Source organism: Tympanuchus pallidicinctus, unplaced genomic scaffold, assembly GCF_026119805.1.
Source record: "Tympanuchus pallidicinctus isolate F22 unplaced genomic scaffold, pur_lepc_1.0 scaffold28, whole genome shotgun sequence".
Taxonomy (NCBI): Eukaryota; Metazoa; Chordata; class Aves; order Galliformes; family Phasianidae; genus Tympanuchus; species Tympanuchus pallidicinctus.
Genome location: NW_026294745.1, coordinates 1,880,822 through 1,894,451, shown reverse-complemented (window position 1 = coordinate 1,894,451; position 13,630 = coordinate 1,880,822). Strand labels below are relative to the sequence as shown.

Sequence of the window (13,630 nt, the reverse complement as noted above, 5' to 3'; positions counted from 1 at the left end):
AGAGCTGTGAGTCCTGACAGTGCAGAGGCTGAAGTAATGCAGGTAGAAACACACCTGGTCTGAAGACAGTGGCAGAAAAGCAGCTGTGCTGGAGGAGGTCTTTGTTTTCTCAGTTATTTATTTTTGCTGTTCTGTCAATGCACCTAGAATACTCCCTCATTTCTATCAGTCTCACTCTATCTACCAAAGAACAGGATTCTTATGAAGAAAAATTCTTCTTAAAGAAACTGCATCAGATCATGCACTTGGTCACCTGTGCAACTAAGGATCTGACTCACAGCAAGAAAAATCCATCAATACTGGTTCAATACAAATGCCCTGCAACAGAAAAAAACAATATCCCTCTGAAAATCTCAGAAGCTCCCTCTGAAAGCAACACTGGGCTTATGAAAGGCTTGCCAAGATGATTTTCTCAAGGAACTATTCAGAAGAAAGAAGCTGGACAGTCAGCCCTTAGCAATGCCATTCAAGACTCCCCTGAAGCCAGCTCAGCTCTTAGGCAATGGCAGAGGGCAGACCGATCAGATGCCCTACGAGGTCTTCTGCTGTTTCATGGAGAAAACTCACTGACCACAAACAAAGTCAAACAGTGAAGCTGGAAGAGGATGAGCTCCAAACCAGACACACACAGCCCTGCATTGCCTGAGATCACACGTGCCAGATGCCTGCTGGAGATGAAGCCATGGCTGACACGTGGTGCTGCCTGAGCAAGACAGGATGGGACCTCCTCTTGGTGCACAACCCTGGGCTGCATCTGTTTCCAAAGGTGTTTTCCACGCAGACTGAGGGCTCGGCCCATACCAGGGCTCAAGCACCTCATAAACAGGGCATCCCTTTGTCCCACAGACAACTATGGAGCCTGGCAATAAGCAGCAATGAGGGAAACAAGGAAGAGATTCTGTTCTTCTTTTGTGCTTCTCCACAGTCTCCTCTCATCTTCTAAAATGATGATTCTGAAATCCTCCTGCTGCCCTTTTGTTTCTGTAAATAATCAATAGTTATCCACCCATTCCAGCTCAGCAGATGCACTGAGAAACTGAAGTAAAAGACACACGCAGCACACTGCTAATCTCCCATTATTTAACTTTCAGAAATATTTCAAGCAATTCTGTGCTCCTAGTTATCAAAACAGCACTTAGAACATCTTTTATAAGCCTAAAAGAACAAACGGCCCCTGCCTGATTTCACAGGTCTGACCCACATCCTGTGCAAATGGGTCCAGACGTGGGACAGTGAGAGGAAGCCATACTTCAACTGTCACCAAACAGTGACCCTGTCCTCAGGACCTGGATACGAGGCATTGCTGGCATTGCCAGAAAGGAAGGGGAGTGCAGGGCGCTTGGGGGAAGGAACAGAAGAGCAGCAGCTGCAAGACAGAACTGAGGTTCCTCTGGAAATGAGCTCCTCCTTCCCTTGCTTCTTCAGCCTTTGAAGCCTTACTTTATGCAGAGCCAAGCACACCAAGCTCCTGTTCAGAGCCCATCTGTGGCAGGAGCTGCAGGTACCCCACTCTTCAGGGTAATTCTGGCTTGCCAGCTACCTGCTTTCTGCTCCAGCAAGTCACACACATCCCTCAGTGCAACATGGCATACAGCACAGAAGCAGTGAAAGGCCGGGACAGCATCACCCCAGGCCTGCATAAGGAACACATCTCCATGCCCAGAGGGACCAAGGGCTTCTTTCTAGGGCATGGTACATCAGAATACATTTGCTAAGGCAAAAATCACTTCAACCATAAACAAATCAGCAACAGAGAACGACTGAGCAGCCAAGACACAATCAGTTTTGGAGAAAGCAGGCTTCTAAGTGCTCAGACACAGGGATGTGCCCAAAAATACACTTCTGTTACCAACCAAGAGAACAGTTGTTCACAATACTCCATTCAGCCTGAAACTTGCCCAGTTTGCTCTCTAGAGCTGCAGTCTTCCTACTGCAATGTCTGCTCCCACCCTTAAGGCCAGCTGCCACTAAAAGGCATATCTGTGCCTGGACAAACACAAACAGCAAACCACTCATTTGTACTCTGCTGATACAGGGCTGCAAATAAGTCATCCAAAGCTACAGGTAGATTCTTCTGTCCTCTGGAGCTTGCCAACTGAGATGCCTTACTTCCTTACACTCCCTTAGACAAGAAGCAGTAAATAAATGAAATAAACCACAAACATACACCCACATGTTGCTGCCTTGCTTCGAGCAGGCTGGTCACATCAGAAGGAGGACCCTCCTTCAGACAGGACCATTCACACCACAGCTATCCGTCCTGTTTCTCACACCAACTCTGGGTTCATGTAGTTCCCAAAGGTGAAAATGTGAAAATTTCTTAATTTCTGTGCCCTACTTCTACATTCAGGTGGTATCTAATCTTTCTGTTTGTTTGTTTCCAACAGGTATTTCATCCTTTCACTCACCTTAAGGCATCCTGGGTGTATTATTTCATTACAAATGGAGCATTCCATTAGCATGAGATTAAACTTGCTCTCCTCCTCTTCCACAGTGTCCTCTTTCCCAGCTTCTCCACACACCAGACATACAGCAGTATGAGGCAACACCGGCTGTTTACACATATCAGAAGGAAGTCTTGATCAGGGCACATAAGACACATGGGAACAGAAGAATTCAAAATGCATTTACAGTATTTTCATTCCAAAGGGAAGATAAACAGGGCTTAATTGTGCAAACTGCTGAAGGCTCCATCCCAGCAGATCAACAAAGGCGAGAAAAACTGGTAACAACTGGGGCTGGATACCCGGAGCAAGCATCACAGGACATGTTCAGGGAATGAAAGTGCCCTTCCTGCTGCAGCAGAAGTCCATGGGGAATTGCAAGGATGAAAATGACTTTTTTTTTTCCCAAGGTCTCTTTAATCTGTGAGCTGACAGACATTGGCACAAGAGTCTCTTTACTACAGTACAATGGGAGGGGAAAGAAGTAACCTAGAACATCACTATTCACATCCACTAAGCTTCACAGTCTAACAATTTGGCAGCTCCCCTGTTTTACAAGCAGGGCAGACAGATGTTATGGGACCCATCCAGCCCTCATGGCAAGCCTACAACAGGACTAAGAACAGACCTTTTGCTGACTGACAGTCCATTATAGGAGGCCCTGGTCCAAACGAGAGCAGTGCAGAAAGCACTGCACAGATACTTAAAAAGAGGATTTCTCTGCCTAAAGTGCCACAACTGCAGTTATTTTCTGTCCTTTGCTGAGGGAGAAAGGGAATGGCAGCATATCGTATATCCATCACCTATGTCAAAGCACTGAATGCCAGTCTAATTAGAAAGCTACCTTTATGACAGTGGGAACATACTTCTAGTTTGCCACAGTAAGGTACAAGCCTCCTTACAAGAAATAAAAGGAAGACCCTCACAAGAAGCTGGCCATAATGTGAATTATACTGATAAGGATGCCAACTTAACTATCAAGTAGCCAGATGCACAGGTGTGGCTTTTCATGGCAAGGATCTCTCACTGAAGGAGTGAATAAAGTCTGCAAGTGAAAAACTGCACACTGAATCAAATTTATGTAGCAACAATTCACCCTTCAGGAAGTTTCAGACAGAGAAAAGAAACCATGCTAAGCCATCACAGAGCACAGTGTGCTGCCCCAAGTCCCAGCGTCAGACACAAGCTATGGCAATACTTTCTGCTTTCTCATGTCAGTACTTACCCACGCTCCATTTTAACAGCATTCAGCCAATGCTATTAAATTCCCAACCCTCCTCCACACACACAGTAGGAATCCCCAGGATTCCATTCCACTGGCAGGTAAACCAGAACAAAGCCAAGGCACCCAGAGCTGGGACGGCCCTGTCCACTTGTTCTGTCCGATCTCCCACACGACAACCATCTACAACTGCACACAAGGAACAAACATCCCAGCAACAGCACGATTAGTCTTGCTGGAAGCAAGGGTGTGTAGGGAATCTCTTTGTGCCCCAATTAGCTGTGTCCCACTGACAGACTGGAGCAGAAGCTCTGCTATTATAGCCTAGCTTCCCAGCAGAGCCCCCACACTCCCTTCAGACAGCCTCAAGTGTCCCTGGCACTCCTGCTTCCCTTCTTGATTCAACTAGTGATGCAGAGGAGTTTCCTGTTCTCTGAATGGCAGTACAGCCTCTCTTAAAGCTTTGGAGTTTAATGAAAGTCTGTGCCTATTGCCTATTGTCAGTGTTATTAACCAGAGGAAAGCACAATCCCAGAACTGTGGAGATCATTACTTTCACAGAGCCTTGCTTTGGTGGCTTCTTTTAGCTGGAAGCTGTTGGACGTGCAACACAATATATCACTACTGTGATTATTAGACAACATAATGAACAAGAGTAAAGACAACAGGATTGCTCATAGAAATGTAAGGTACTGTACAACAGTTCAACTTGTTATTTTTCCACCCTTTTGCTGTTCTAAGAAAGTCTGCAACATTCCCACTGTTTCTCCAAGGAGGACTCACAAAGAACAGAGAGACCTCCTGAGCACATGCAAGGGTGGGACAAAGAATCAAAGCACCCTGGCTACTAAGTTCTGTGCTGCAAACACAACTCCTGGAAATAAAACAGCAGATATCAAGCAAAAAAGAAAAATATTTTTTTGTAAGAGAGAGGAAGTTGAGAACCAAGTTCATCTCCTCCAAAAAGCTCAGCATGCATGTGAAGATTCAAACACCTTCCTACGAAAACTTGCTCCATCAGTCAGGACAAGGCAGCGTGCTGCAGCCCTAATGTAATCTCCCAACTAAAAAGGCAGCACGATTTCTCTATTTCTTCCCTTGGAGAATAATAAATTCTTCATCCACGCTGTTCAATTCATGCCACACTCCAGGAAATCAAGTGTTCAAAGAAAAGACACTTGAGCTGCAAAAGCACTCTGTGGAAAGGTAGATATTCTATGTACTTTACTAAAAGATCCAGGAGAGCCAAATCCAATCCTCTATCAAGAGCACTGCATGGCTTGGCACAGGACATGGTGTGAGTAACCACGAGTACCTACTGGAAACCCTAAGTGCTTACCAGTTTTTAAAACCCGACCCAAGCCATTTACTGCCACCATTTCAGTTTCTTCATCAGAATTAAATATAAAAAAAAATGTAAGTGAAAGTAACCATAACAAGACTAAATCGAGAGAAATCAGCATAGCTTGCATATAGCATAGCATTTCAGTTATGAAAGCACAACATTGCTTTCCTTAAAAAACAAACAAAAAAACCCACCTCCAACAACACTACAAATAAGACCTTTCTGAAGAATTAAGGGAAAAGCTAACATCAATTTTTCCCCTTGCTTGAGACCACTGTGGACAAAAAGCCCGAGGAGAAGCTCAGTGAGAGTCGATACGAAAGCAATGATTCAGAACCTCATGGAAGACTAACCTGTCAATATGTGTTAAATACAAAGCTCTCTCTTATGACTACAGAATCTTCTGGGTGATATATCACAGTAGCTCAGGAAAGTGTCTCTGACTACCTGCTAGCCCTGTTCTGATGCTCAGCATCTCCCAGCAGCCCCATCCAGCCCCTGAGGGAGAAAGGACGCCAGGCTACGTGGCTGTCTGGCACTTCTTCATCAAAACCTCACATATACGTACGTAAGTGGAAATGAATCGAAATTCACATCCCAAGTAGCCTGTGGCCACCAATGACAAAGTCTTGTAGGATGCCAGTCAAAGATTTCTCCATATCTTAAAGGAGTTAAGCAGCTAAGATGGTAAAGACCATTGCAAGGCGCTGCAAGAATCTCAGAGGCCCAAACCAAAAAGGCCTCTTCTCCTTTTAATGAGAGCTTCACACTTCTCCCCTCCTCCCCCAAATCTCAGAATCTCAGAGCGAATGAGTGCCAATTTCTGGTTTACTGATTATAACCACATCAACCTTCCATACTACTGAGAATGGAAGCCACGTAAGTACATTTTAGGAGTGCTCTGGTTTGAAACTTTGGGATAAATCAAAAGCGATGGGAAGAAGAGATCATCTGAACTGCAAGGGTGCAAATTACACTGTTTTACCCAACGCACTTCAGAAACTTCACAGTAAATAGCTCTCAATTCCACACCTTGTCACCAGATGCCAACACAAGAAAGAAATCTCCACAAGAACTGTAGCAAGAGGTTTACTTACTGCGATACACTGCCTCATAATGCAGGACTGTTTCATCCTGCCAGGCCCCCCAAACTTCTTCATGTCTTTGCAGAAGTGACACTCGCCACACTCTGTCCGCAGGCACGCCTCGCACTTGCGGCATCGCGTCCTCCTGCGGCGCGCCCCGGCCGTGCTCCGGTTAGCTGCGAGCTTCACCGCAGAGGCAGCGCCCAGCTTCCCTTTGGGCCGTCCGACCGCCCTGTTCTGAAAGAGCCAGACACACGAGGTTAACTCACGTCCCACTTACCATCTAAACAGCAGAAATTCCTTCACTGGGAGCTGTACGCATCTTAGATGTGAAACTGACAGATGTATCAAATATACACAGATGGCTAATGCCCAGCAGATGCATACAATCATTCTTACAGCTAAGGAATTCCATTACCTTTTGAGGAAAAGATGCATTGTAAAAAAAAGACAAAGAAATCGAGGCTCCAGTGAGAGATGCCAAACCTAATGCTAGCCCAATTCAACAGGAGGGCACCGACTATGCACAAGTCAACGCAGGACCAAGTCCCACATGACACGCTTGGCTTAGGTCAAAGACGTTATCTGTGCCATGGCTGAGCTCGGCGCTGCGAGCTCCTAGGACTGTGCTCAGGTTAGCCACAAGGTTTGCTTTCCTCCTTCAGATATGGAAGAGCCCAAGGAGACAGCAAAAGTAATTATGAGGCTAGATATGGCAGGGCAATGTTCAGCTCAGTAGCTCAAGTCACATCAACTTCCCTAATGGAAAGGGAAAGTATGAGCTACTGCCAAATGGCGAGGTAGGAAATAAAACACAAATACTACAAAAGCCTTCCAAAATAGCTTCCTTCGTATCCAATACCAGCAAGTGCTCCAAGCCAGAATACTAACTGATGCTGTGCAAAAAGGGCATCCCAGGTCTGGAATTCAATGACTTTTACAGTAGAAATTAAAGGAACCCAACAAAATTTTAAATGATTAGGTTAACTGCAACAGATTCACTCATCTAATTTTCACGTTCTAATAAGAAATTCCCTGTTAAGCATAAGAACATACATCCCAAGTCAAATATCCCTAACAAAGTCACTGTCTGAAGGTAATTACACACAGACTGGCTTGGCTCATCCTTAGCACTGACAGCTTTCGCTATAAAGATGACAAAAACAGGACCACAAAGCTCATCTGTGCTGTCCTGCCATACCTTTCTCACTTTCTGTGCATCTCAGCACACACAACACAATCTAAGCAGTTTCACTTTCTGTTTGTGCTGCATTCTGGGCGATCACTGAGGTGGGACGAGGTGGAAGGAGGTGGACCGTCGGAAGCCAGGCAGAATTTCTACTGCAGCTTTTAAAAGAGCCAGGAAAACATTCTACCTGCTGCTGTGAAAGCTTCCCGAAGTGTCCTACTATACACTAACCCTGCCCACTGTAACTGAGGTGGGAGAAAAAACTGCTCAGCTGCTGCCAACGTTACACAGATTTCTACAAGTTTTAATTGCACTCCTCCAGAACAAGCTGGATCCCGCTGTGCTGTGTGAACACACAGAGGTGTAGCTTCCCATAGGAAACTGCAACAGACACACAGATTTCAGATCAATTTCAGACACTCTAAAGAATAAATATTTGCCTTTTAGACCAACATTGCTGCCTCTCAAGGATAAAGTCAGTGCTGGCAGGACTGGCTTAGCACCTAGATAAGAGATAATTTCCTTCCTCAGCATGAATCACCCCTCCGCTGTCTCTATTAGAGCCTCCACTGGCAAAGGAAATGAGAAAAACGAACCAAAGGGAGTAAGTTAAACTGAAATACACACAACAACCCAGGCAGCTCCTCTTCATCAACCGCATGCAGATGACTGTGAGTCCTTGACTCCTTCCCACTAGGTCTAAACACAGGTTTTTTTAAAGCAACAAATACCACTTACAATGCCATCAGAATGGGCTTTTTCAAATGCAATCTCTCTCGAGGAAAATTCAGACTCAGTGCCCCTCCCCATGAGAAAGGCAACGCCTGGCACAAGCAGTGCACCACAGCACCAAGAGCCCAGACCTAATTGCGAGGACTGCATCTTAAGCACCAAGTCAGAGGGAAGACACAAGTGGTAAAAAGGCATTGCTTGAAGGTGGAATTTGAGATTCCCGATTAAAACATGAAAACAAAATAAAAAAGCAGGAAGGCAAAGATATAAGAACAAGCCTGAAGCTAAAGCACAACTCAGATTTCCTTATAAACCACCACACAGCAGAAAGCAGGCAGGCAGATCTCTGCCTCACTCCATGGAACACACCTATCCAGCCCTTTTCATCGCTCATCAGGAAACACCAACAACTGTCCCAGCTGGGTCTGAGCGCGCTGAGCAGCAGCCAGCTCCCAGCCAAGCCGCCCTCAGCCCAGGATGTCCCAGCCAGCAAGGCTGGAGGGGCCTTGTAGGAATTCCCACTCGTATCCAGTTTCAAGGGGCTCTAACTTGGCTGCTTACAAATCTCACCAGCAGAAATCTGGCCTGTGGGTTGCTATCCCAGAAAGGGGCTGGGATTCAAGGGGAAGAAGGAGCCTCCAACACGACTTGGGGTTTATTTAGCACGTGGCAGACAGCCAGATGAATTCCAGGTCAATGCTAGGGAAGAGAAGCTGTGGGATTTCCAGCTCAGACTGTGGGTTTACAATCCAGCTGCCCTGGCAGGTAACCTGGTGAAGAGATCCCTGGTGGCTGTTTCCATTTCTACGCAGCAATTCAGGGCCCTCCCAGGACAATGCCACAGAACTGCCCCATGAATAGAGGGCAATGGTAAAAATTCCCCAGACTGGTTTACCACGGCAGCCAGAGAGCAGCAGCTGCCCAGCCACCATATGTAACACACTCTGGACTGCAAAGCTGCCTAACAGCAATGAATTTGGGATTACCCTCTCACTCCTCAGATAGAGAGGGGGATAGATTTGCAAACTGATCTTTCAGAAGTGCTGAGCTCCAAACTCAGTGTGAATTGTGCTCCAGATGGACTACTGCTGGGGGAAGCAGGCATCAGTGAGTTGAACCTTTGAACAAGGCTGTGTAGATGTGGGAGTAAGACCAGGTATCACAGTTTCAACTTATTCTGAACAAAAAGGAAATGCTGCCAGCTCTCGCTGCTTGCTTACAGGTACTTTAGCACCCTCACAGTAGTTGTGAGCATCTGCTCAGGACCAAGACCAGGGTCAGAGGCAGCAGAGGCACTAAGGGAAGCGCAGCGCTTACTGCAAGAGAATCACAGCTTAGATGTTTATAGCAACATATTTCTGACCTTCACAGCTGCAAAGAATAACTTGAAAGATCCCAGACTAGCAAAAAAAAAGTAGCAAAAGAATCTTTGGAGACAACACTAGAAGAGCTATCGGCTGTTAAAAGCATCACTAAGTAAGTGCTGATGCTCTCCAACTACAATCCCAGCACCACGCGTCCCTGCTGGAACTTCACATAGATGAAGGTCTGCTGATATCAGAAGACAGTCCAGGATGCTCCAAGAACACGGCCAACAAACACTACAGCCTCAAAATCAGCTCTTCTGCAAGTGGCCTTGGTCTGGGCACATCTCACTCCAGAACCCAATTGCTGCCAGCAGCACCATATCACAGCTCCTGGAGAAATCCAGGGGCACGCACAGAGTCCATCTGAAGGGCTCAGCAACAGCCAGTGCTGCAGGACCCCAAAGCACTTCACTTCCTTAACCAAGAATGATCCCAACAGCTTATGTATCTGTTGTGTAATTCTCTCCAAGAAAAGACACCTTACAGCTGCAGTTTTCCTTGCTTCAAGGTGCTGTGCCACATTAGTACATCCTTTCCACCTGCAGGATGGGAATGATTTCCTGTTGAAACACATGGACAGATTCTCATTATGCTGATTTGGAGCAGTTTGACCAAGTCCATGCAGCAATACCAGCACTGACAGAGGGAAGAGGACCTGGAACTTCAGCAGTTCTGGTCCTGTGCTTAGAACTTTTATGGCCCTGCATACCAACACAACTGTATTAAATATATGTATTCTAATACCATTAATCACCGGCAATTTATTTTCTGACAACTGATAAACAAATCCCAGAAAAAAAAGCGATGTTAACCCACAGTTCCTAACTGTTGTCTGCTAGAACACCACCTTGATGGGCTGGAATTGGACCGCTACTGGGCACTGGAGAAATCCCCCAAGTGCCAGGGAGAAGGAATCCAGCTGATTATTTCTTCGCCTCTCCACACCACATCAGAGGTGGGCAGAAGCTTTTTTTGACTCAAATGAGGGGGAAACACTGCAGGACGAGGCTCCCTGCTCACTAGATAAGCTCAGAGCAGCCAACAGTTCTTCAGCATGAAGCCCTTCAATCTCTTCAATGATTTACAGAAATCCTAGTAAGAGATGGAAGAAAGAAAAGGATGATACAACTGCAGGAATTCAGTGGCGATGAGAAGGCAGCTAGTTTAAGGCAGCAAAAATCATATGGATGTCAATAACAACCTTAAAAGCTGTACAACTGAAAAGTGAAAGCCAACACCATGGATTTCACATGTCTGACTACAGCTCTCTGCCCAAAAGAGATCTCCTAGTGGTAACAGCCACGTCACCCACATGTTCCTGCCACACTGGAGATGTCCCAGACCACCAGTAAGCAATAAGCATCAGGGCAGGGGAAGGCAGCACAACTTCTCTCTTCCCAGCCACCTGCAGACAGGACCAAGCTCCTCCAGATGTTCCCATCTCCTCTGATTCCTACCCACAACCCTTCTTGTTCTCTCTTGCAGCTCCCAGGGACCACCACTAGGTCACCACATGGAGCTCCTCTGCTGAAGAAACAGAGCCATTTCCCCTAAGTCAGTGGAAGAGTTTGTACCTTGCAGGTCTGTCTGCACATTAGTGACACTCAGCAGCTTTTCCGCCAACAGAGCTACGTTGTGATACAGGTGTGACAAAGCTGCACATCAGCACTGATGCAAGTGCCCCCATTTATTTTCCTCCACTGGTGAGGAGGTAGAAGTTGGGCCTGGAGGATGGAATAAGATTTATCAGCAAAAATATGCTTTTGTAGATAAGCTGCATCTAAAGTAGAAGCTGTTATAAAGAATGACACCAGCAAACTGTACAGACTTGGGGCACCTTCCACAAACACAGCTTCTCTTCTTACTGCTGCTTGGGAGAAACTCCACCACTGCTGCCTAGGAACACTCTTCTCACTGTGTTTATACACAGCTCTGCTGGAGGAACTGTCACTGTCACAAACCATGTTGTACCCCGAGCAGCCCAGCAGATCAGGGCATGTGCCCAGGCCCTCGTGCTCCCAACCCACCAATGGTGCTGACTGCAGCGCAGTAAATCCTATCCACACCCGTGCTGCGAAACATGAGTCCTGACCTTCTTAGCCTAGCCATGGACTAAGGGTAAACAAGAGGTTGAAGGCAGAAGCTGGAAGAAACCAGGAGCGACACCACCACGGCTCCTACCCACACACCAAAATTGTGCTGCAGAGCTACACCTGTGGAGCTGGAGCGTTCCACCTGCTGCACACCTGCACATCACCACAGAGTAACAGCCACCATCCTGGGCAGAAGGCAGGGTAACTGCACGTGTTAAAGCAGGCTCATATGAAAATTCAGCTGGAACCATGCTTGGGTCTGCACCGCTGAGGCTGTTTTAAACAAAGAGAAAGAAAAGCACTGCACAAGGCTTTGCACAGGTCACAGAGCTGTAATTTAAGTTCAAGAATTCCACAGAAAGGCTCTCCACTTTCTCACGTTATTTTTTGTTATGCTGTTAGATATAAAATTCTACCAAAACAAAGAATCCCGTGACACAAGCAACCTCCCAAATTCCTCCAGCCAGAACTTGCACCTTCCACAGTGAATTCACAGCTGGTGCAACGCAGCTGAGGCTAAACTGCTCCCCAACCCGTGAGCTCTTTAAAAGAACTATAATAAAAATAATAAGAACTATAATCGCATCAGAATTGGGAAGCAGACTGAAGAGGCCTAGCGAGGGACAAAGTTTGAGGACAGGCAGGGGCTGAGAGCTGAGCAGTGAAGGAGCCCATGTGCTCACACCACCCACGAAATGCAGCGGAGCCTCAGTGAAGTGACTCCCCCAAGACCTGGCCTGGTCTGAGCTGATATCGCAGCACAGCTCCAACTCTCCGTGTCCGCACCGGATCCATGCCCTGAGCACACCACAGTCAAACTTCCAGCTCTGATCTCTCAGGGCAATGCAAAGTGAAGCGCAAGGAGCTTGGAGGGGTCTGGAGGACAGACGGAGCACCCGGCCCATGAGCTAACTTGTCTCTAGAAGCAAATGATGAGACTATCTGAAGGAGCAAAACACCTTGAATTATGAACAAAAAAACCGAGTTCACACTCAAATTGCATGCACATGTTTAACCCTATTCCCGGAGCATTTTCAATTGCTCTGCATTTTCAATTGCTCAGGTAGTTCTTAGAGAGTAAACTACTCGATCTAGAACATATGTTCTGGATTATTTTTCACAGATTACTCCATAAATCCAGAAAGTTTCTTCTTCTTCCCTCAAAGGGAAAGAAGAACCTTCGAAAAACAAACCCCACGAGCAGCAATAAAAGTTCTCTTTCCATTTTAGCACGCACCCTCCGCTCCACAGCTCCCATCCCCGGCCACGACCCTCCCCACAGACCCGGCCCGGAACGAGGCGCCGGGTCCCGGCACCGGAGCCCGAAGTCCCGCAGTCCTCCGAGGAAGCCGGCTACAAAACCCGACCCACACCCCACGACGGCCGCGGGGCCCCCCCGCCCCTCCTGCCCCGGGGGCTGCCCTGCCCTGCCCGGCCGGCCCCGCTCCCACCCGGGGCCCGCGGACACGCCCGGGGCCGCGGTGGCGCCTCCGCTCTCGCCGGGTCGGGCCGAGCTGGGCCCGCTGCCGGCCCCACATTGTTCCCGGCCCCGCTGCCGGCCCGGCCCGGCCTCCTCCCCTCCCTTCCCGCTGCAAACTTCGCCGCCCGCCCCGGACCTGCTCCGGCCCCGGCTCGGGCCCCGGTCCCGGCTCGGGCTCCGGTTCCGACTCGTAGTCCTCCTCGTCGGCGCTCGCAGACATGGCCATGGCTCATGGTGGGCCCAGGCGGAGCCGAGCTGACATGGCTGGAGCGGCGCTGCTGGCGGAGCCCCGCTCCCCGCACACACACACATGCAGGAGGAGGAGGAGGAGGAAGGGGGCCGTGCATATTCATGCCAGGCAGCCAGGAAGGGGCCGGCCCCGGCGCCGCGGCCAATCGCGGCCCGCTCGCACAAAGCCGTTCCGCGAGGACGGCGGGGACGGCGCGGCCGCTCGGTGGGGCAGCGCCGGGCGGCGGCCCGGGGCCCCGAACCCCGAACCCGGCCGGGCCCGGGCGCCGCGGAGCGGGCGGCGGGGCCTGCGGGTGGGCCGGGCCGGAGCGCGGAGACAAAGGAGCCGGGCTGCGAGCGGCCTGGGAGCCGCCACGGAGCCGCGCTCCGCGGGAGCCGCTCGGCCCGGCCCGGCCCCGCTGCGTGTGCCGAGATGGCCGCCGCT

General features: G+C 48.6%; 1 protein-coding gene across 1 annotated transcript in view; it reads right to left on the bottom strand.

Annotated features, from left to right (window-relative positions):
* KDM2B (lysine demethylase 2B) overlaps nt 1-13,630 on the bottom strand; it is a 99,565-nt gene that overhangs the window by 10,769 nt on the left and 75,166 nt on the right. The window contains 2 exon segments of the mRNA XM_052690929.1: nt 2,409-2,552; nt 6,109-6,333. Of these exon segments, the coding sequence (XP_052546889.1) occupies nt 2,409-2,552; nt 6,109-6,333 (369 nt within the window).